At 42.2% G+C, this 25,197-nt stretch overlaps 1 protein-coding gene across 1 annotated transcript in view; it reads right to left on the reverse strand.

Moving 5' to 3' along the window:
• LOC121287955 overlaps positions 1 to 25,197 on the reverse strand; it is a 387,185-nt gene that overhangs the window by 241,083 nt on the left and 120,905 nt on the right. The window contains exons 13-20 of the mRNA XM_041206118.1: positions 24,902 to 25,046; positions 23,213 to 23,371; positions 19,864 to 19,988; positions 14,321 to 14,611; positions 13,407 to 13,565; positions 10,809 to 10,993; positions 7,540 to 7,722; positions 5,605 to 5,696 (exon numbers count right to left, since the gene is read on the reverse strand). Coding sequence (XP_041062052.1) covers positions 5,605 to 5,696; positions 7,540 to 7,722; positions 10,809 to 10,993; positions 13,407 to 13,565; positions 14,321 to 14,611; positions 19,864 to 19,988; positions 23,213 to 23,371; positions 24,902 to 25,046 — 1,339 coding nt within the window. The remainder of the gene's footprint in view (positions 1 to 5,604; positions 5,697 to 7,539; positions 7,723 to 10,808; positions 10,994 to 13,406; positions 13,566 to 14,320; positions 14,612 to 19,863; positions 19,989 to 23,212; positions 23,372 to 24,901; positions 25,047 to 25,197) is intronic.

The raw sequence follows: 25,197 nt of genomic DNA on the forward strand, positions 1-25,197 counted from the left end.
ATAGACCCTGTTCTCTGCAAACAAAAGGAATATACTCAAGCTTTGAGCCTTTTTTGAATTGCTGGGAGCTTGGAGAGCCTATAATTTATCCATGGCAACACTTTGACCAATCAGAGTCGACTTGCCGACCAATCAGCACCCTTTCCCCCCCACCCCACCCCTTCCCCCATAGTATAAGTTTTTGAGCGCAATTGAAATATGGTATTCTTGCATTTTTCCTGCTGGGTGCAGGGGGACAAACTTCGGCAACGCCTTTCTTTTCAGCAATATTCAAGTTCCATACTACCAAGCGTCTGACGTTCTCTTCATTAAACCTTTAGCAGAAGTGTAGCAGAAATCTTATTAACAGACACAAACTGAATATCCCATAAAGATATGTCAGCAAAGCAGGAGAAGCTCCAAAGAAAATTCAGCCCCATTCACCGTTTACTCTTTCAACTTTGGTTATTTGTGAATTTAGTGCTTATTAAGATGAAGTTGTTAGTAGCGGGAGATTTTGGGCAGCCACTGCCAAAGCTAAGGTTTAATAGTACGGAACAATGAAATACAGAGAACATCTCCTTCGAATCTTCCCTAAATTGTGCCTATGCCCCAATCACCATTTTCTTCATGTTCCACAGACCACCTTTTACAAGCAGATAAAACTACACCTGTGGCAATACATGTTCCAATATGCTAGAATAGAAACTCAAGCAGCCTGAATTGCTCCATGCTAGCCAATTCTCTCAATTTCAAATTCTACAATGAAACACTGGGATGGTCACCATCAGCGCAATACAGTAAAAATGACTGATCATTAACAAATTGAATTTGATGATACAATATAGAAACAATGTGATGCAGGGAAAAAAGTGACACATGTTTCTGGTTAACTATACAATTAAGTCCTTCCGTGAGACAAGCGACTCTATTCCTCTGCCAGAATCCTGTTATGATAGTTGGCAGTGATCAAGATTAGTTCTTATTATTTCCAGAGACACAGCTACAAACTTGTTGCTGAAGAGTCATGGGCTCTTTTCTCATTTCTTCAAGGTGGTGGCAGTGACTGGGGAACCTGGATTCTAATTCACAGCATTGTAATGTTTTTGTGGGGGGTCAGTTAGTTCAGAGTATTAGCCAGCAGTATGGGGATCAGTCAACCTGGGGCCTGCCTCCTCCCCATACCAATGATAAAAAAAAATCACGGCACTTTGTCGTGTTTGGCGATCAAACGCCAAGGATCTGCCTTTGGGCAGAGAACTCGAGAAGATTGTCTTTGTGTATTGCAGCACGATGGGGTTTGGCTCCATACGCAGAAATGAACTAAATCCTTTTGACTCGGAGTTACTTAGGTCAAAGAACTGCCGTTAAAAATTTACAGCAATGGATACCTGACAGTGGGCTACACAACCATAGATTCAGATGGCACCGAACCACACAAACATATCATTTGCCTCATCAGCAAGATCAGTTTCACAAAATCACCAGTGCAGAAGAGGCCCTTTGAGTCTGCACCGACACTAACCTACCTACCTAATCCCATTTACCAGCAGTTGGCCCATAGCCTTGAATGTTATTTCGTGCCAAGTGCTCATCCAGGTACTTTTTAAAGGATGTGAGGCAACCTGCCTCCACCACCCTCCCAGGCAGTGCATTCCAGACCGCCACCACCCCCTGGGTAAAAACGTTTTTCCTCAGATCCGCCCTAAACCTCCTGCCCCTCACCTTGAACTTGTGTTCCTACAACTAAGGGCAACAGCTGCTCCCTATCCACCCTGTCCATGCCCCTCATAATCTTGTACACCTCGATCAGGTCGCCCTTCAGTCTTCTCTGCTCCAACGAAAACAACCCAAGTCTATCCAACCTCTCTTCATAACTTAAATGTTTCATCCCAGGCAACATCCTGATGAATCTCCTCTGCACCCCCTCCAGTGCATTCACATCCTTACTATAATGTGGCAACCAGAACTGCACACAGTACTCCAGCTGTGGCCTCACCAAGGTTCTATACAACTCCAACATGACCTCCCTACTTTTGTAATCTATGCCTCGATTGATAAAGGCAAGTGTCCCATATGCCTTTTTCACCACCCCACTAACATGCCCCTCCGCCTTCAGAGATCTATGGACACACATGCCAAGGTCCCTTTGTTTCTCAGAACTTCCTAGTGTCATGTCGTTCATTGAATACTTCCTTGTCAAATTACTCCTTCCAAAGTGTATCACCTCACACTGATTGCCACTCCACAGAAGTTATGACCTGTTATGTTAAGTTGTAACTACCAGGGAGAGAGTTAAAAGCTGCAAACTTGCAAAGAAATAGGAGAATAGTGCAGTTGAATACGTGGCTTAAGAGTTGGTTCAGGAGGGAGGTTTTTAGATTCCTGGATCACTGGGACCATTTCTGGGGAAGGTGGGACCTGTACAAGCAGGACGGTCTACATCTGAACCAAAGCGGGACTATCATCCTTGCGGGCAGGTTTGCTAGTGCTGTTGGGAAGAGTTTAAACTAATTTGGCAGGGGGAGGGGACACAGAATGTTAGCAGAATAGGGACACAGCATAATATAGTAAAACAATCAAGTCAGAGGGAGTACAGCTGCATTAAGTTTCAAAGGAGTAAGGCAAGGCTGGATGGCCTCTACTTTAATGGCAGGACTATTACAGGTAAAACAGATGAATTAAAAGTGAGGATTGACATGCGGAATTGTGATATAGTAGCCATCACTGAGACATGGTTAAGGAAGGGGCAGGATTGGCAGCTCAACATTCCAGGATATAGAATCTTCAGGCAAGACATGGGAGGGGATAAAAGAGGAGGAGATATTGCATTATTAGTTAAGGAGTCGGTTACTGCAATAAGGAGAGATGATATCTTGGAGGGGGCATCGAATGAAGCTCTGTGGGTAGAGCTTAAGAATAAAAGAGGGGCAGCCACATTGTTAGGTGCTTACTAAAGACCCCCAGATAGTCAGCAGGAAATTGAGGAGCAAATATGTGCACAATTTGCAGAGATGTGTGAAAACAATAACAATAGGGTAATTATATTAGGTGATTTCAACTTTCCCAACATTAATTAGGATAGACATAGTGTTAAGGGCTTGGAGGGAGTGGAATTCTTGAAATATGTACAGGAGAACCTTTTAGGGCAATATGTAGAGGGTCCAACAAGGGATGGCACAGTGCTGGGCCTAATTCTGGGGAATGAAGCTGGACTGGTGGCTGAGGTGGTGGTGGGGGGGGGGGGCGCATTTTAGTGATAGCGATCACAACATGGTACAATTTAAGCTTGTTATGGACAAGGAAATAGACAAGTTGCAAAAAAATGTTTTGTATTGGGGGAGAGTGGATTTTGGTAAATTAAGGCAGGATCTGGCTAAGATGGACTGGGAACAGCTACTTGTGGGGAAATCTACAGAGGAGCAGTGGCGGGGGGGGGGCGTTCAAAAATGGGGAGGGTACAGGCTCAACGTGAGCCCTCGAGGGTAATAGGAAGGAGTAACAAGCCCAGAGAACCATGGATGATCAGAGATATTCAGGATACGATGAGAAGGAAAAGAGAGGCTTTTAGCAGGTACAAGGGGAGCAAATTGGCAGAGGCATTAGTGGAGTACAGAAAGTGCAGGGTGGAGCTTAAGAAAGCAATTAGGAGAGCAAAGAGGAGATATGAGAAAACTCTGGCTGGTAAAAGTAGGGAAAATTCCAAGATATTCTATAAGTATATCAATGGGAAGAGGATAACCAGGGAAAGAGTAGGGCCCATTAGGGACCAAGGTGGCAATTTATGGGTGGAGCCAGAGGACATCGGTAGAGTGTTGAATGAATACTTCACATCCATCTTCACCCAAGAGAATAAGGATGAAAGTATGAAACTCGGGGAGAGAGACTGAGAGGTTCTTGAGCAAATTGATATAGGGAGTGACAAGATATTGGAGGTGTTGGCAGGCTTAAAAGTGGACAAATCTCCAGTTCCGGATGATTTGTGTCCCAGACTGCTGAGGGAGGCAAGGGAGGAGATTGCAGGGCCTCTGACCCAAATTTTTAATTCCTCTTTGGCCACGGGGGAGGTGCCAGAGGACTGGAAAACAGCTAAGGTGGTTCCGCTATTTAAGATGGGTTGTAAGATAAGCCAGGGAACTTCAGGCCAGTGAGTCTCACATCAGTGGTAGGGAAACTATTGGAGAAAGTTCTGAAGGAGAGAATCTATCTCCACTTGGAGAGGCAAGGTTTGATCAGGGATAGTCAGCATGGCTTTGTCAGAGGGAGGTCATGCCTAACAAATTTGATTGAATTTTTTGAGGAGGTGACCAGGTGTATCGATGAGGGTGGTGCAGTTGATGTAGTTGATATGGATTTCAGCAAAGCCTTTGACAAGGTCCCACATGGGAGACTTATAAAGAAGGCAAATGCACATGGGAAACAGGGTAATTTGATAAGGTGGATTCAAAATTGGCTTAGTTGTAGGAGGCAGAGGGTGATGACAGAAGGATACTTTAGTGACTGGAAGCCAATGTCCAGTGGCGTACCACAGGGATCTGTGCTGGGTCCCCTATTATTTGTCATTTGTATAAACAACATAGATGACAATGTGGGGGGGTAGGATTAGTAAGTTTGCAGATGACACAAAGATTGGCCGGGTGGTTAACAGTGACGTGGAGTGTCTTGGGCTACAGGAAGATATAGACAGGATGGTCAAAGGGGCAGATAAGTGGCAGATGGAACTTAACCCTGAAATGTGTGAGGTGATACACTCTGGAAGGAGTAATTTGACAAGGAAGTATTCAATGAACGACATGACACTAGGAAGTTCTGAGGAACAAAGGGACCTTGGTGTGTGTGTCCATAGATCTCTGAAGGCAGAGGGGTGTATTAGTGGGGTGGTGAAAAAGGCATATGGGACATTTGCCTTTATCAATCAAGGCATAGATTACAAAAGTAGGCAGGTCATATTGGAATTGTATAGAACCTTGGTGAGGCCACAGCTGGAGTACTGTGTGCAGTTCTGGTTGCCACATTATAGGAAGGATATGATTGCACTGGAGGGGGTGCAGAGGAGATTCACCAGGATGTTGCCTGGGATGAAATATTTAAGTTATGAAGAGAAGTTGGATAGACTTGGGTTGTTTTCGTTGGAGCAGAGAAGACTGAGGGGCGACCTGATCCAGGTGTACAAGATTATGGACAGGGTGGATAGGGAGCAGCTGTTCCCCTTAGTTGAAGGATCAGTCACGAGGGGACATACGTTCAAGGTGAAGGGTATGAGGTTTAGGGGGGATGTGAGGAAAAACGTTTTTACCCAGAGGCTGGATTGCACTGCCTGGGAGGGTGGTGGAGGAAGGTTGCCTCGCATCCTTTAACAAGTACCTGGATGAGCATTTGGCACGTCATAATATTCAAGGCCATGGGCCAAGTGCTGGTAAATGGGATTAGGTAGGTAGGTCAGGTGTTTCTCATGTGTCGGTGCAGACTCGATGGGCTGAAGGGCCTCTTCTGCACTGTGAGATTCTGTGATTCTGTCTCTCACCAGTATTAGTCAATCTGCCATTCAGAAGAACAAGCTATTTTTGAACAATAGTCAATGCAGTGAGTCACTTTTACTCGTAAATGTGCACAGGACCAACTTACATTCTTCTTCACTACAAGTTCTCGCTTCCCTTCGATCATGAGATCCAATCATTTCCTCCTTTCGACTTGGATTTGTTGTGTAAAGTCTTGAGCTGTAACCACAACAAATGGATAGGTACATGAGCTTCAGTAGATTTTGGCACTGTCAAAACTTTTTACTGACCTTCACACGTTATATTACATACAGTGTGTCACTTCACTTACAGTCCCAAATAGTTTAAAATCCACTCTGGCCATGTTATAAAATAATAAACCAAGTAAACAAATATGGTCTCTTTTAGTGCACGATTTAAAATCAGCTTAGAGTGTATTGCTGTTCAAAGCATATAATTAGCTCAAAAACCTATATTAAGCCTTGTCGGAATATGCTAAGCAAAAATATATTAATTTTAGGAAAGGAACTAAAGGCAGATATATCATGTACATTTAAAATGGGTAGAGAGAAAATACGAACTTATTAGTTTCATAATTGATATATATGCTTAGGTTACTTGGGCTTTGGAATGTTCACTTCTCAGCATTACGATTATGAGTTCAAGTTCCTGGCACTTCACCACCAATCTGAATTTTTATTGATAATGGAGCTTTTTTCACCTGGAACGTAATGTGTATAATTTCAAAATTTGGAACATCTACTTCCTTCCTTGGGCTAATTGTCACTTGCAGTGAATTACCACGCAGGCACACAGACTATACTCTGCTTGCCGTTCGGTGATCAATATCAACACTTGGGCATTTTTATTACTAAAAGTAATCTGGCGATGCCACACAGGATGATTCAGCCACAATCACCATTCCACTTCCAGATTTTATGGCCAGGAGTTTTAGGATGGCGGGTTTCCCTTCCTGCCATCCGAAGAGTTGGCAGGGAACACATCCCCGCAGATACTTTCCACCCTGCAGCCATTTAATGCTCCAACAAGCATTAATTGGCTGGAGATGGGACTTCTGCCCATCATGCTTGTTGGAGCATTAAATGGCTGCAGGGTGGGCAATCTCTGCGGGGATGTGTTCCCTGCCAACTCTCCGGATGGTGGGAAGGGAAACCCGCCATCCTAAAACTCCTGGCCATAAAATCTGGAAGTGGAATGGTGATTGTGACTGAATCGTCTTGTGTGGCGTCGCCAGATTATTTTTAGTAAAATAAAAATTCCCAAGTGTTGATATTGATCACTGAACAGCAAGCAGAGTATAGTCTGTGTGCCTGCGTGGTAATTCACTGTAAGTGACAATTAGCCCAAGGAAGGAAGTAGATGTTCCTCATCACTCGGAAGTTCCACCTCATGGTTGCCGGCCAATCAGATTGATCAGCAGCTCTCTAGTCCCTGAAGTGAACAAGACTAGGGCTACAAGCAGACCCCAGAGCCTAAGTGCCAGGGGTCCAGGACCAAATAATTATTGAGGGTCTCAGGGCGGGGAGGGGAGGCAAGGCCCAGTGGAGTGGGCAGAGGTGGGATGCTGATGATGCTACCCCCACCCCCTTCCTGCCCAAGGCCTGAACAGTGTTAATTTTTGGGCTTCCCCCTGCCGCCGAACCCGTCCCACCAGCCTGAAAATTGAAAGTTTTCAATAATTGACCACTTAAGGGCTTCAACTGAGGAAAGGGTGGGTGGGCCAGCATAGATTTCACCTGTCCATGTGATATTGGGGTGGACAGCAGCCCAGTGGGAAGGCTGACCAGGGCATTTTACAGTCACCACCCGCCACCACCCCACCCCCCACGCTGCTGCCTACAAACCCACCAATCGAGTGAATGTAAAATTATGCCCAAAGATGTTCAGATACCATGACAGTTCCGAAGTCAATGCAATACCTATATTAAGAACTTTAAAACAGAAGCAAATTGCCAATGGCTAGCGGAGTACCTTAAATTAAGTAAATGGATTGAGTACATTTTGCAGTCCTTTCAGAGTCAAACCATCTTTATGTTATCACCTGATATCTATGATCTCCATTGTGTCCTGTGGTGTGTTGAGGAAAACTTTCAAGTCTTGCCCTTTCTTTAACTGGATTCCTCCATCGAGGCTCATCAATGTCCTCATTCCTGCCACCCATTCCAGACCAGCTTTACCAATTGTCCCATCAACCCCCATGTGGATAGACACATGAATGTGAGCACTAAAAGCAGAAGAGTAAGAATGATTTGTCAGCATGTCAACAAGAATCATATCAACATTGCACCAGTTTATTGAACGAAAGAATTTTTTTGTATTAAACTAATATTCTCTAAAGGGAATTTCTTGATTTAGGGGATGCTAAAAAATGGGTACTTGGACGTAAATTACTTACCTATTCATTTATGCTGTTAGTACTTTTAACTGATTTCTTAATTTTTAAAGAAAATTGTAACTTAAATTCTCCTCTTTGAAGCCTAGAGGACACCCATTACAAGCAGACACACCTTTCAATATCAATGAGAGGGACCTATGGAGCTTGCCTTTGATTTAAGTCTGGTTCCAATTGATAGATCAGTTGCACTGAAGGCAGTGTACATGTTGAATAGATATAGTACGATATATAGTGTAGCAGGGCCTCCAGCAGCAGGTGGTTACAGTGAGGGAGAGCACCACGCAGGGGAATGGGTTGGTCCCTGTGGACCCCTCCCTGCAGGGAGCAGTGTCTTTGAAAAGCTGAGGGCCAGAGTCAGATGCTGTGAGGCGAGGGAGAAAGCAGACATGACTTGTGAGTGGCAGGGTGTCACGAGCCTAGGGAAGCTTAAAGCCCCTGAGGGGGGCTGAACAACCAGAAAGATCCATAGAAAAGTTACGGTGCAGAAAGAGGCCATTCAGCCAATCATGTCTACACCAGCCAAAAAGAGAAAAAAGAAACTAACTGCTCATTTTAATCCCACTTTCCCCCAGAAAGGGGAATTTGGACCGAGTCAGGCAGCACCGAGACTGAGAAGCCACATGGAGAGAGAGGGGACAGGACTGCAGCCAGGAGCTGAGCAGCTGGACAATCCTGAACATGGCTGGTAAGTGCTGTGTTGAGGAGCCAAGGCTCTGATTTGACAGAGATTTGGAGCACTGGCGGTGAATATTCTCTGTAAATAGTTGTTTCTTGGAGTTATGCTTTCACATGACAGTTTGTACAATTAATTAATGGAATCTTGTTTTTTAACCTTTGTGCAATCCATGTGCTTAAATCTCACTTTACATTAGAATGGTTACAGCAGAGGAGACCATTCAACCTGCTGTGTCCATGCTGGCTCACTGTAAGCAATTCAGCTCATCCCACATCCCTCTTCCTTTCCCCATAGCCCTGTAAATGTTTTCCTTTTCAGATAATTATCCAATTCCCTTCTGAAAACCATGACTGAATCTGCCTCCACCACATTCCCAGGCAGTGCATTCCAGATTTTAACCACTCGCTGCATAAACATGTTTTTCCTCATGTCTTTCGTTCTTTTGCCATTCACCTTAAATTGGTGACCTTTGGATCTTGATCCTTCCACCGATGGGAACAGTTTCTCTGTCTACTCTGTCCAGACCCATCATGAGGTCGGAAACGTCCATTAAATTGCCCCTCAACCATCTGCTCTCTTAGGCTTCTCCAATCTACCCACGTAACTGAAGTCCTACATCCCTAGAACCATTATCGAAAATTTTACAGCATCCTTCATAAAGTGTGGTGCTAAAATTGAGCACAGTTGAGGGTGAACCAGTATTTTGTACTCTATGCTTCTATTTATAAAGCTCAGGATGCAATATGCCTTTTTAATCACTTTTTCAATCTATCCCCCCACTATCAACCATTGCCTCTCCATGTATCCAAATGTATCACTACACACTTCTCCGCATAAAATTTCATCTGTCACATGTCCTCTTGAAGCCTATTACTTTTCCTAAAAATTAAAAAGAAGTTTCTCAATTACTGATGATGGTGGCATAGAGGTAATGTCACTGGACTAATAATCCAGATACCCAAACCACTGAGTTCAAATTCCACCATGGCAGCTGGTGTAATTCAAATTCAATCAATTAAATCTGGAATTGAAAGCTTGTCTCAGTAACGGTGACCACAAAACTATCATCGATTGTCGTAAAAACCCATCTGTTTCACTGATGTCCTTTAGGGAAGGAAATCTGCTGTCCTTGCCTGGTCTGGCCTACATGTGACTCCATATCCATAGCAATGTGCTTGACTCCTAACTGCCCTCTGAAATGGCTGAGCAAACCACTCAATTCAGGGCAATGAGGGATGGGCAACAAATACTGCCCTTGCCATCGAGGTCCACATTCCATAAAAGAATGAAGAAAAAACCAGTTTCTGTGGAAAGTAAATTTATCTTAGAAGTGGTCATTTTGAATGTGTATAAAGTAGCTCTTTACATTGACAGAAGCAACTGTTACCAACTATTTTCAGGATGCATAACTCAATTTTACACTAGACACATCCACATTATGCGCATGTTAACGATATCCAGACAATTACAAAGTAAAAGTGAAAATAGACTTTTTGTCAACCTTACATAGGGCTGGATTTTATGGATTCTGGCAAGGTGAGGGAGAAGGATTGGAAAAAGGGTGTAGTTGGCTCTCACCCGACCCCGCTGCTTCAGCTTGGCGAATCAAGCATCGAATGGCCAATTAGCGGCTGTCCGACAGGAAGCTGGCCAATTAGTGGTGCGAAGGGAGGCGCCGCGTCCAATCAGGAGTCTAGGCTGAGACCTTATGCACGAGGGGTTATACCGTGAACAGGAAGTCAGTCTAGACCCCTGCCCTCTCAACCTCTATTTCTTATGGCAGGCTCAAAACAATGAATGAGTGAAGTCAAAAAAACATCCAAAACACTGCCACCTTCAACAGCAGAATCTGCTGCCAAATGCAGCCATGGTCCTCTTGGCAGGCCTTTTCTTCTGCCCTTGTGCCGCCTCCTCATACCTAATGTAAAGCACTCCCAAACCTTTTCGCTTGAGGGCGGGTTTCCAATTTCAGCACCCGCTCACCTTCTGTCATATTGAAGATGTCATAGTGTGATGATGTCATATTGCCAACCCTACCTCATCACGCTGTATTTTACATGTGCAGGGGGGACAACCTGCCTGATTTGCTGCTGTAAAATCCAGTCTATAACGTAACAACATTTATTTTCATACAAATTTTGAGATGTGAATCAATTTTGTTTTACTGCACTGCTCTGTCAAACAAAATCAATATAAATTTCACTGCAATTGTTATTGGTAAGTATTTTTGTATTCATACCTTGGCTTGATGAAACCAGTGATGATAAAGTCGGTCCTCTGCTTAAGGTCAACATTCCCTTTAATTTTAATGTTTGTGGCAGCTGATGCATTTACAGCAAGCCTAATAGGCAGGCCTGAAATGGATGAAAATGTCAACTCCTCTGTAGCTAGACTTGTCCTTCTGTTATACTGTACTTCCTGACCCTAAAGAGAAACAATGAGATGATCAGAGTCACTACACAGGACTGTTCAGTGCAGCAGAAAGGAAATTATTGCTGGGAATTTCAGCTACCGTAACTTCCAGGCAAACACCCTAAACACCCTGGACTGAACTTTCGCTCCCGGTCAGGGCATTTCTTGGCCCTGCAAACTGATCTAGGAAAAAGACGCCCGGATTTTCATTCCAGATTTGGGTGCGGGGGAGTTGGCGCTGTGGGGTTGGATTAGAAATCGGGCCTGGCACCCCTGGAATGAGTGTGGAGGGGGGCTGGGAGGAAGGCCTGCCTCTGTGCACCTGGCACTTTAATGGCCTTATTGAAAAAAATGACCGTAACAAAAAAAAGCCCTCCAGCTCTCACACCACTAGCCCCTCACTTCCCATCCATGCCAAGTATTAGAAACAATGCATGATTTTTAATTTGAGTATATATATTTGTGCGTTAATTAAGGTAAAAAGGGTTCAAGTTTCATTTAGGTTTTGTTCGTGAACCTTTGGTGCCAGGGATGGACTCCTGACTGAAAGGTCAGGTCTTTTGGGTTTGTTTCAATATATACATTTTTAATGAGGTTTTCCAACCCCTGAAGGTAAAGAGATGGGTTAAAAGTTTGGAGATCTTGGGGAGGAAACAACAAAGTAGCAAAAACTTCACTGTTGCCTAGCAGCAAAGGTCCTGGGACACAGACAGAGAAAAGTCGGAAGAGGGTTCAGTGCATGTCCGAGAGTGAAGACAGGGATTTTCAGCTCTCTGAGAAGAAAACATTACAAAGCTATTGGGACAGTAGTTGATTGAATAGGCAGTTATCGACCTCAGCAATGTGACCAGTTTAGCAGAGGGGCTGCTGGAAGTCTGAATTTAGAGTGCGGTGTTTAGATGTCTCGGGGAGAGATATGAATTGGGTGGAAAGCGTTGAGTGAATTCACCGGAAGAAAATCATTTGCAGCTGTGTCAGTCCCAAGTGAGAAGCCTGAGTGTGTCAAGCTAGTAGTAACTCTTCACTTGTTTGTGTGCCTGTAAAGATATTGCTGGGGTAAAGGGATAGTGGGAATTTGATGTGTCTTCTTGTGTTTGTATTGAGATCTTTCCAAAATTTTTGTCTGGTGTAACATAGTTCATTTTCCTTGTTTAATAAATATTCTATTCTTTGAAAGAGTTTGTCAGCACACTCCTGTGAATTTGTGCAGTAGCTTTCCTCCACGGTTTCTAAAAAGAAAATCAAGCCAGGTTTCACCAGGGATCTGACTAGTCCAGTAGTAACATCAGCTGGGGTTGTAACACAAGGCATGCCCCTCTACCCACCCCCTAAGGCCCTCATATCCCCATGCCAACACATGCCCCCCCACTCATCCCCATAGGCCTTTAGAGTGTCATGCAAACTTAGTGCCAACTCATGCCATCCCACGTCCTGACTCTCAATTATTTGCCATTAACCCCTCCATGCCAACTCATTTAGTATCTATCATTGGAAAACCTCAGAAGTCATGCTGACATAAAATAAAGTTGTATGTCTATTGATGATGTCACTATTTTAAAAAAAACATTCATCGATTAAAAAAAAATTCAATACATAGAAATTCCTTCGACTAACCTCTTATGGAAACAAACGTTTCTATTCTATAACCACCTGAAGCTATCAAACTGCTCACTTAACAGGCACCCCACTGTAATTATGTTAGGTTGTAAAATCAGTCATGCAGCACAAATCCCATAATGATAACGCTCAAGCTTATGTCAACAGACAGCGAAATATCCAAAACTGATTTTTTAAAACATTATTCTTCTTTAAAACAAATAAAGCCCAGCAGAGTTAATTCCCTTAATGAACTTTGTCAGTTCTTTGACAGTTCCAATGAGTTTATACACCTTTTACGCACAACCATGTCTACTTTTAGCAATTCCAAAGGGCCCCTGATCTACCTCAAATGGTGCCTTACCTCTCCCTAAGATGTCCTGGGACCAAATCCAAAGGGATACCTTATCTCTCCAAAAGGCTATCCAAATGAATCCACAAGGTTCAGACCTGCTCCTACCTGGTCAAATCTGCCCACTCCAGGTTTCAGACACCTACCTTACCAAAATTACAGACAAGTGGAGGCAGCTGCTGATTTATATGGACAGCTGCCTTCTCGAACCATGGATGTGCGGTTTATAACCCGCCTCCATTCTCTTTCCCTCTGTGTGTTTAACTGGGTTTTCTGCTCATCTTCTACCAAAGTTAGTGGCCAACTGAGAGCACACCCAAAGAGAATGAGTGTATCTGTTATTACTCTTGAGTAAAATATCGATTCATCTTTCAAGTGTCAATTACAGGTATGAACTAATCTATTTAAAATTGCCAAAATGGGTTAATTGAATTCAGATTTCATTGGTGATGACCAAAAAGGTAAAGTTTCCTGTACCTTTAGGAGTTTGATTGCAATTTCTGCCATGTCCAGAGAGTATTGCTTTATCTGCGTCCTCATGTTACTGCAGTCTATAAAGCTCAACTCATTGCCAAATATCTTCATGCTCAAGCCACATGTCAGCTTCTTCTTCTTCTTCGCCATCCTTTTTGCAAACTAAATCAGTAAAACAAGATAATGGTCTCAATGCAATTCAAGTATGAGAAGAACAACTTAATGGAAGGCCACACCCAGTACATAGTCATTGTAAGTCACAGGGGCTTAAAGTTGTTCAGGGTCAAAATGACTCAAATTCAGCTCATTTAGAGCAAATCAAAGCAGAGCACAAGCCTACGCATAATCCAAACTGGTTAGAAATCCAAACACTGCTGTACACGCCCAATATATGGAACATGGACTTATTGGAGTTAAAGAGAAAACTCTTAAGATGGACAATTCTTCTGAAGGTCCTTGTCCCCTCTAGTCACAACCTAACTTGCTTCCAAAGATGGCTCGGGAACATATTTCACTGAATAGTGAATTACCTTTTGGTAAAGTTATGGGCATTTTTGGGTTGGGAGTGGGGGGGGGGTGGGGGTCATTGAGTTCTTGGGTCAGCATGCACTACTCCAGAGGCAGTTCAAACCTTGTAGTGCAGGGCTTAAAAGAAATAGCAATGAAAGCCTAGTTTGTTCTGGGCAGTATCATTTTTCTGAGGTTAATATAAAATCATAAGTTTGTGAAATTTGGTAATACTTCTGCCACCTGCACAAAGAACATTTGAATGCAGGTGGAAGCCCCTCAAGCGATTCAGCTTGATGATCTACCGTATTTATATATGTTTTTCTCCAAGATTCCCAGTTTAGATCAGTTCAGATTTTATTTGCATTATTTGCCCATTCGAGTTGGTATTTTGATAAGAGCGTCCTTACTTGGGCCTCTATTTCATAAATCCGATTATAGTCCACGTTCTGACAGCTTTGGTTTGCTTTTTGAAACCTGGGTTTCTCCACTTGCTGCTTGGATGCTGTAAACTTGCTGACAGCGTGCCTCCGCACTGCTTCCTTCTTACCCGCAGTCTGAATGGAAGATTTTGATGGATTTCTCATCCTCCATTTTCTCCCTGAATTCTTCATGTTCTTGGGACTGTCCATAAAAGGAGCTTGTCTGTGACCAAATATTTTCTGGACAAGGTACTCAGCGTTTTCTACTCGAATGCCAACCTGCACAAACACCAGGAGGAAAATGGTATATTGTAATATAAAACATTGCTCAGTTTATCTTTAATTGTACAAATAATCATCATTCTAATACATAGGGCATCATTATAAGGTCAATGATTTGTGCTTTTCATGGAGGAAATAAGCAGGATCGCAGAATCTGAGGCTAAAATTTCCTAATTGTGTTAACGATAGATGATAGTTCAGTGCTGGTGTACAACAATTCCATGTCTGCTGTTTCAGTGGCAGTGTTGATCCATTTAAGATAAGTGAGGTTATACCTGTTCACACACGACCATTACCAACAGTGATTTCTAGATTACAATTCCCAAAACACAAGATCCCATGTAATAAAAACAGCATTTGACTCATAGCCTAGATTTTCCCATTGAGTATAAGCCTGACTGGAAGCAGAGTGGTCCAACAGGAGCACCCACCTAACCGTTAGTGCAATTAGTGTCCTTTGAATGATAGAGGCGAGCTTCCGGCTTGAAAAGCACCCATTGAAAGGCAGAACAAAATGTCCTTCTGCAAGATTTGAAGGTCTCATTGATTCCGGCTTTTCACGCCTGAAGGTACTTCGGTGGCTCAAGCTAACTGGAAGCAGATTTGATACATGCTTTCATGTGGGCCATAGACTACAACCTACCTGAGCATCAGCACAGGAGGAATGGAATTACAAGTGGCGGATCACTAGATCAGCAAATCTCATACCTGGGCCTTATTGGGACTCTAGCAATGGCAAAGGTGCCCCTGATGTCACCAGGCATAATTAGCCAAGCTTAGCAGAGCTGGGGCCTGTGGGTCCAGGCCAGTATTGGGGTCTAGACCAGTGAAGACTATTACGGGTGCTTGAGTTGAAAGGTCAACAGAATGTAGGTCCAAAGCACCATTACTAGTGCTCATTACAGCCATGCACATGCTGTTTGTCATACCTTCAACATGGTCACTGATTGGTGTGACTACAAACTTTGTGGTTCCAGTTAATTTTCTTGCTTATTGAAGCAACTGCAACCCCATCCCCTACCATAATTTGAGATCTTCAGTAGGGTACACCATATATGGCTCCCTAAATCAATGAGTGCCTTGTCCTGGAGGCTCATCTCCTTGACCCCTCAAACATTGACAGGGTCTGCAGTAAAGCTTCCTGGTGGGTGAAATCCTGGCTTATCCGCCAGGATCATTTGCACCTTTGTTAATCTCAGGCCACATTTAATATAATGTTCCTATGTCAGTCTTTATATTGCAACTAAATGTGAAGGTGGACACTATCATAATCCTCTTCTGCTTCTCCAGGCACTCCACAGGAACCTGAGCCTATTTTTATGGTTCCAAATGAGCTGAAGTCATTTCCAACAGTGTATCATGCAGTAAGCCCTGGGGCCTTCATCAATTCAGTCACTGATCAAGGAACTGCCAAGTCCTTCCAATGTTACTGCTAGCTGGTCATGTAGCCGGAGATGAAATTGGTTATCTGAGCTAATAAGGGATCCACCACTTGTTTTATGTGTCTGGAAACTGATAGTTGATTAATGAGGGCGATGTTGTTAGTAGCACATCAGAACTGTCCACAGGCATAAAAGTTCAAAACAGTTGCGACCTTCACTGCCCCTGATCATGAAAAATATGAATGATTGTATGTTCAGGTCACTTTGCAGCATAGGGGACGACTGATTCACAGCCTCCATTGTGAACCACTGCCCCTCTAGCAGTTTTAGCTTTGTAAATCCTGATAATTAAAAGTAACTGTGAGGCCACTTGCAAGGTCCACATTCCTTAGTTGGTTCTCCCCTTCTACCTCCACAAGGTATAGATTTAGTGGGATTCTCATTCAGAAGCCCATTATGGCTGTACCACTAGTGTCCGGAGTTTCTGAACACTTAAATGACTATTAGAAATGGACTGAATATTGTGGAAAATTTAACTTATTCAGCAACCATTCCACCTGAACATAGTTTATATATATTGTAGAGGTAATTTCAGGAATTTTCTGGTTTGCGACAAGTGAGCAAATTCCCCTACCAGCCACACACGCTCAAATTTGAACCAATAACACACAAAATCTTAAGACAAATATGTACAAATTATGGACAGACTGCATTGAGCAGTTAGGTGGTGTAGAATGGGAGCTGGTCGCCCATCCAGAGGTACAAAGTTCAAATCTCAGTCTATACTCTGCCTGAACTTGATCGTTGAATTATTTTGACAGTTCTCAGCCAGGTATGGATGAAGAACTTCATGACAAAATAGTGTCCAATTTGGAAGGTTGGATGGGCTGGGGGGTGGGCAGGTGGGTGCGAGGAAAGGAACTGAGAAGCAGTTCAACACTTCTTCCCCCAAAAAGTATGCTTTGTTACCAGAAAAAAAAATATAGTGCACTCAGGCAAACTCTCCTGTCATGTTTTCGACAGAGATTTAAATGCCCAGAAATTCTTTACTTTAAAAGAAATTGCCCTGCTGCTGAACATTTAAAAAAATCCAATCACCTGCTCCGCTCCATTGATTGACAGGCAATTTGCATTGGGATGGAAAGTACACCATCTGTTCTTTTAAGTTTCAGGAGAGTCTAGAGTTGAAAACTGATGTTTTTATAGCTGTGGCTAATATGAATGCTTGGCAAAAATCTTATGGTGTATTCAACTCTGCTGACACAGCTGCTCATAGGAGTGATTGACAGTTTTAAGAAGCTATAATAATATAATCAGCCTTTGATGTGGTTCCTGAATGCATGGTTATTTATTTATACAATTTAATGACCACTCAAGGGATTAAATATTTTTTCTGACAGTTCCTTTGCAGTATCAATGGCAGAGGTTTGAATGAGTGTTTTAATAGATTGTTGCAGGCTTAATTTATTCCACCTGCATCCATCGCTATTATATCTTGAGGGCTGTCCATAGTGGATACTGGGTGAGTGGCTATGGAGGATATATGAGTGACAAGGTGTGAGTGAGGGGGGTGTGAGAGGACACGGGGTGTCATGGGAATATGAGGGGTCATAGTGATTATGAGGGGGTATGGATTGGCATGGAGAATATGAGGGGGCATGGGCTGTATGAGGGGGGGGCGTGAGGGGGCATGGGGGTGGGTGGAGCTGAAGGGTGAGGTTTAGGAGGCACTGGAAGAATGTTGGGAGCTGGGCTGAGGTGGGCCTTCTAACCAGCCTGTCTCTGCAATGCAGCTCACAAACTGCACATTAAACCAAACCATTCTTGAATAAACAAAAATCCAGGGCAAAGTTAGTCATGAGTCGGGTGTGCATTTGCGAAGCAGCAGAAGGGCCCGACTCGCTTTTGGCAAGCCTGAGAAGAAAATTCAGACCTACTTCCCAAACCGTTTTTTGGCATTGTCTCCCCATTTGCAAATCAGGGAGATCAACCACTTCATTTTAAAAACACAAGAACAGGAAGCTTCATACAACCCTGGATTTGGAAACCATATAAAAGGTGTGCAATAGAGAGATCGATTCATTTGATAATATTGAGTGGAAAGGTAAGTACTTATTCTTGCCTGGAATTTCCGACTGGAGCACTGATAGGAACCCCATTGTAATTAAAGGGCATCTCTTAACGTTATGACTGGAAAACCCAATCCTATATGTTTCAGTGTACCAGGGAGTGTTATGGTCTGAAACTGCTAAAAACAGGCCATGTAAGCTCTAGATAAATTCCCAATGCCTTTAGAATTAAAAAAAAATGAAAGTGCATATACTGTCTTAACACTTCCAGTTATTTCTGGAGTGTTTTACCTTCACGGCAACAATTTCTATGCAGAACAAAAAGGTTCTTTGAATTAAACTGTAGTAAATGTCTATGAAGTGACATTTTCCTCTCTTTGCACACTTAAATAATCTTACCTTTGTTAGTGAGACACACACAACAGTTAACATATCAGAGATATTGGTATATGACAGATAGGATACGAAGATAGGCCCAGAAGGAGGCCATTCAGCCCTGCAAGCATGTTCCACCATTCGATTAATTCACAGATTATCAAGATTCGATTAGATCACTGATTGACTAAGTGAGTGGATAAGACAGATAGAGGGAATTTAATGTGGGGAAATGTGAGGTCACCCATTTTGAACATAAGAAAGGGAGATTAGGGTATTTTCCAAATGGTGAGAAGTTAGGAACTGTGCATGTGCAGGAAGATTTGGGAGTCCAAGTGCAAAAATCACTAAAAGCTGGTGGAGTGGTGTAAAAAAAAATTAAAATGGCTAATGGAATACTGGCCTTCATCTTGAGGGGAACTAGAATATAAGGGGTGGAGGGTATGTCAGAGTTCTAGTTAGACACCATTTAGAGTAGTATATTCAGTTATGGGTAGCACACCTCAAAAAGGAACAACTGGCTTTGGAGAAGACCCAGTGCTGACTCATCCAATGATACCCAGGCCAAGAGGGTTAAATTATGAGAACAAATTGCATAGACCAGGCTTTTATTACTTTGAAATGTAAAAGGTTGAGAGTGATTAAAATGAATTGAATAATCAAAGGAGTTGAAGATAGAGAAACAATTGGCTCTGTTGGGGTCGTCCAGCATAAGAGGGCAGAACCTTAAAATTACTGCTAGGCTGTTCAGGGTTGATATCAGAAGATTTTCTTCACACAAAGGGTAGTGTAAATCTGGAATTCTGCCCCCGAAACTGTTGAGGCTAGGAGGTCAATTGAAAATTTTAAAACCGTGACTGATAAGATTTTTGCCAGGTATGAGTTACAGAACCAAGATGGGTAGATGTATACAATCTATATAATTTACTGTGCCATCAAACTTGGTGTTGTCAGCAACTTTGGCTCTCTATTCCTTCATTTAAGTCATCTGCAAATATAGTAGAAGGCACCTACAGTGACTTTAATAAACTCGACTGAATTGAATCAAGATTAACACTATTCTAGAATTACAACCCTTTCCTGACAAAGGCATAAGTTGTAAAGAAAGTTGTAAAGAAAGATTTCAAGACAATGACAGTAAAATTACATAAACGCAGGATAACCTCCTCAAAGAGATGTGTTGATGTGACTTACATTCACAGCTGGTTGAGTAAGCTTTGTGAAGTTCAAACAAAATCTGAGCAATTACTGAGGGGTTTGTTCCTATAAGCATTTTATGCCAAACTTACTGGAGATTGTGACACTAATTGGGACCAGGCTAATATTGAAAAATCTTTGTAGCAACAATAAAAACAAACAGAGCTTGCTTCTGAAATAAGTAATATTCAAAATTAAACATTCAATTTGATCAAACATAACCTACCTCAAGTAGATTGACAGCATAGCCCATCACATAAATGGTAAAATTTGCCATTGCTGAACGTGGTAAGAAGGACCTGGGGGAGAAAATGAGGGCTGCCTCTGCATTTGCCCCAACAGGAAATGGTTCTGCAACAAATAAACGCAACAAAATCTCAGGCTGTGGGCAATCAAAAGCATTTTTAAATAATGTGACTTATTTGAATTCATCTTTTAAACTTATAAACTTTTAAATTTATTTTACATAATTCGCACAAGTATGGTAAGTGTTCACAACAGACCTGTCCAAGAAATCGAGTAAAATTCAAAGCGGGGAATTTCCTCTGGGTTTCTCCTGGTCCATTACTGTAATGTTACTGGAAACTCCTGTTTATTATCTGTGACTACGGCGATGGAGCAGGAGACGCCCCGAAGAAATGCCGAGTAAGTTACAGCCAAGAAGAAATGGTGTTACAAAATGGTGCTTTTAAATGGTTTCGTCAAACAAGCAACATTAAACATGCGTTACAAGGATTGTGAAATATCACAGTTATCTTAAGTATCTATATTATTAAAAATCATATTAATGGTGACATAGATTACTCAAACATAAACAAACTATTTGTTTTTATATTTTGTAATTAATATCAATCAATTTTGCTCTACACTACTATCTACAATATTAGGCAGTTACAGTAATGCATAGTTTTAATGTGCTAAACATAAAGAAAAATCTGGTCACCTCTGGAGCACATTAGAGCTAACGTTCCAATTCTTAATCATATTGGTGGGATGAAGGCTGGAAATGGAAGGCTGTGTTGATCGCAACACTGTGTTCCAACTGTATGACATTATGTCATTGTTCCTCCCACTAAAAGATTCACTTAATGATTTCCATCAAAAACATTGGTGGGCAAATGCCAGCTCTGCTGTCCACTGCAATTATTACACGTGGGCCCTACAATTCAGGAGCCAGAAACTAGAATGCAGAGTGCATGCCTTTGAAATCCAGAAGTAATTTATTTATTTAAGGACCCCCAGGGATGGGTGTAATTATTTTATGTCTAGTTTTTCTATCCTCTATCCTTCCTCCCTGAAGGAATCATCTCATACTAGTTCCAGAATTAAGGGTAACCATTTCGTGACTTATCTGGATAATCTTCAAACATGAGCCAAGAAGCATGCAGCACAGAAGGAGGTCATCTGGCCCATCGTACTGAGTTTTTGGAAGAGTCATCCAATTATTCAGACTCCCCTCTCCCGGGTCTTACATCATTTCAGTCTGTAGCATTGTAGATTAAGGCCTGGATTTTTGCCGCATTGGGAGCCCTTTAAAAATGGTGGGCAGAGCCTGATTCCAGGATTCCATCCCCATTCTCTTTTCCAGCTATTTTCACTAATGTGGAGTAAAGGTGCAGGTGGCCCAGTCCTTATCAGCACCATTTTGGTGGCAGACAATCCAATACATCCCACAATTTTTATGCAGTTGGGCCCCGTCCGTAAGAAGGCATGGTTCACATAACACAAAGAACTGAACCACGAGGAAAACCCAGTTCCAAGTGGGGAACCTAAAAGAAAAGTCATCTGCTCCTGCAATTCTTTCACTGACAAGCTTGGAAATAAATTTTAAAAATCCATTTTTTCAGTTTCAATGGTTAAATGATGTATTGTAAGTTGACCATTACATTGGCCAGCATTATGTAAGTTGTCAGGATGCATTAGAGTACTTTTCCTGTTGGCAAAGTGCTATTACGGGCCAAGTGCTATTTTGCATTACGAACTGCAGAAAACACTGTTTGAAAACTCGTATGTCATGATCTGAAGTGATTTAAATCTCCTCAGCCTTTAACATTGAAAAATAAACAGTATGCAGCTTTTACATAGAGAGAATAAAAACAACCACCTGCTCCTGGAGAGTACTGATTGACAAGCCATCTGGTGCAGATCAGAAAAACACATAGCCATCTGTTTTTGCAATTTGAATGGGCATCATTGTGGTCTGCATGGTTTGTTTTGATGGCTGAGGTCATTATGAGTTTGAAAAGCTACAGAACCACTTCTCTCAGCAGGGAGCTGTGTTCACAGTTTGATTGATAGTTTCAAGATGTTATTAAAGGATCATCTGTCATTTATGTGGTTAGTAAAATGGAGGTTTGTTTGCTTTTGCAACAAATTGACCACTTGAGATGTAAATTTTTTGGAATGGCTTTTATGAGTAGTTTTTTCAGTATGAAGTCAGTTTGAATGGCAGGTCTATTAGGTTGTCAGAAATTTATTATTTTTTTCATCCCCATTTCAACGACATGGTTCCTGAGATCTGCCCATAGTAGATACTGGGCGAGTGGCAATGGAGGATGCATGGCATGCAGGGGGCATGGGGAATATGAGGAAGCATGGAGGGATATGGGGGACAAAGAAGGGACAGGTGGGTACAGGGGTGTATGGGGTGCATGGAGAATATGAGGCATGGGGAATATGATGGGGTATGGAGGGGTCATGTGAAGTAGGTGGGGGATTTTGGGGATGAGGGTTTGAGGGCCTGACATTCATCATTAAAACTGTGCCAATGACCCAGTAAATGTAGGCGGGCATTTAGCCTGCCAGCCTGACCATCTGACTGCCTCCGTTACTGCCTCGGGCCTGCTTCTGGAGGCAACAGGCCCAACTCCATCCCGCCTCCACCTCCCTGGAACGACTATATGGCGGGCGGGAGCCTTTTTCAAGCAGAAGCTTCCTCTGGGTCTGGAAGTTTCCCAACTCAACCTTCCTGCCTCCTCCACAAAAATCCGGCCCCAAGTCTCTAAGGTGGAGTTCTCCCAAATCTATTTACCATTAATGAACCAAAGATATTTTTTCCGCTAGCCAGTTATGCAAGGCTTTGATTCTGAGATTTGCAAACCATCCATGTTGTATATTAATAAAATGTTTGGACTTTACAAAGTGCCCTTTATTATAACGTTTCCTCCACTGGAATTGTTTGCCAAAACAAAATTATATTTCTGTTGACATGCAGCCACATATCAGGTTACAATACTAAAATCCTGCAGCACAGCTGATTCCAGTAGGATGTTATATCAGTTTTGCTGGATGTTTGCCAAAATAAAAGGCGTCAAACTACTCTTAATTATAAACCAGTTGCTGTAATTTTAAAATGTAGCAGCCAAGAAATTTTGAAAGCTCTAATTAGTCAGCCTTGACCATTAATCCAGAAACCTTTTTTGGTTTAGAAAATCGCCATGTGTTTTTGTGCCAATCTGCTTTTGTTGCCGTTAGTTTTGTGAACTCTACATGTGCATATAGTATTTGAGTCATAACTAGCAGAATTTCCCTCGATAATACTTAATGTACTTAGATCAAATGCATGAGCACGGTACCTGACTGGAAGGTGGCATCCACATATGACGAATATTTCCAGTGTTCTAGGTCAAAGTCTTTGCTGACAATGTAATTGGGAAGAGTTTCCTTAATCTGCTGTTTGAGGGGGTCATTAGTTTCCATGAGCTGGGACAGATGGGTCCATACAAACGAGCCCACTGCGAAGACAAATTTAGTTGTCAATTTATAAAGAATGATTCACATTTTAACACACTGTGGAACTACACAATGTAGTGCTAAAAGCCAATGAGTGAGTATATTTAGAACAGCTTCATTCTAGGATTGGTTCTATCACTCACCCATCCTTCCTGATATCAGTTATAGCAGCTGAACTATTCCTAAATTAATTGTACGTGCTTCTCATTCAATAAATGATGATGACTCTTTAACAATGTTGAAATAATGGTCACTAAAAATAAATTCTGAAAATTATCATCTGTTCCAAACAATAATTACTGACTCTGCAGAAAATGAATTTGAATTCAGTATATGGTGGATCAGATATTTCTAGCTAATATATAAAGAAATATTTCCATCTGTATATTACTCAATCACAACCTTCATTGTATTTTTCCTCCCAACTGAACTATAGGCCTCGATTGTAACTTCCCAATGCTGAAAGCCAGGTGAGCAGTGGGGGAACAGTTAAAATAAAGAGGGGAACCTTAACCAGACTTTTCCCACTCTGATCTGACTGAAAACTATTTTAAATTGTCGGTGGCAAAGACGCCTGCCCAAGCCAGTAAGGTCCATTTTAAATATGCAACTTGGGCCCCCACGGCATCAGCAAGGTCTAATCTGCCAATTTAACTCAAGGCCTGAGCAGCAGAGTAGAGGTGGCTAACCAGCTGTCAAAAGCACCAGCCAGCGGGAGAAAAGGCCCAGAGAGAAAGCTTAGAGCATCCCTGCCCTGGGCTCCCTTTTCTCCCCCTCCTGAAACTTTCTGATGGAACTTGCACCAGGAGCCGATCTTGCATTTTCCAGGAGGTGGCCTCCTGTTACCATTAGCCCCACTTCTGCCCGTCAGCCAAGCTATGGGGAATGTGGTCGTGCATGTATAAATGGCGCTGGGAGGTGAGGTTTTTCTGGGCCTCAGCAAGGGCCAGGTAAATGACCCGAGGTGTTTCCCCTCCCATGTGCTGATCCTAACCGTGTTAAAAATCGGATGTGATCAAGCCAAAATGTCAGATTCAGTCAGTTTCTTTACAATTAGAACCACCTCGTAACTTTTCCAAAATTATGAGGATTATAAACAAAATAGGATATAAATATTTTTTCTTGCTGTTAACGCATTAATTTAAAACACATTAATTTGAAACATTAAGATTTGTAACATTTTCATCAACAAATATTCAATTTTGCAACAAAACCAATAATGCTGGTGAGAAGTTTTGATTAGATTATTTGTTGAGAGAGACCCAAACACTTCAATGTAACAAACAACACCAGAAAAAGTTACTATAAAATAAAATTGTTAAATTTAAAACAAGTAGACAAGCGATAAGAAGTGATGTTAGCACATTAAAGAAACTGCAAATTATGTAAAAAAAAATCAACAATAAAAAAGAAATAGTAACAAATTAACTAGCAATACTGTGCAACTTTTCCCAGATCTTCTCATCAGTAAGGATCTAAAATACTGGTATTTGGTGCTTTATTGCAAATTGTAAATGTATCAATGTCCCAACCTTGACTGGATCTTTCATTCTGCAGAGTGAGTCCCACTGTTTCAAAGAGCTGATCGCTGGGACATTTCATTAATATGTAGTAAGAAGCAATTCGGAGCTCTACATCTTCATCTGCCGTTTGATACAGCTGAACTAACACAGTGCGCTAAAAACACAAACAGCATTGCTGAGATGACACGCATACTTTAGAATGAAGGGATCACATCACACAAAGGAAACATAGAAAGATAGAAAATATACAGCACAGGAGGAGGCCTTTCAGCTCACTGATCGGTGCTGACCAAGAAAGAGCCATC

Source organism: Carcharodon carcharias, chromosome 15, assembly GCF_017639515.1.
Source record: "Carcharodon carcharias isolate sCarCar2 chromosome 15, sCarCar2.pri, whole genome shotgun sequence".
Lineage (NCBI taxonomy): Eukaryota > Metazoa > Chordata > Chondrichthyes > Lamniformes > Lamnidae > Carcharodon > Carcharodon carcharias.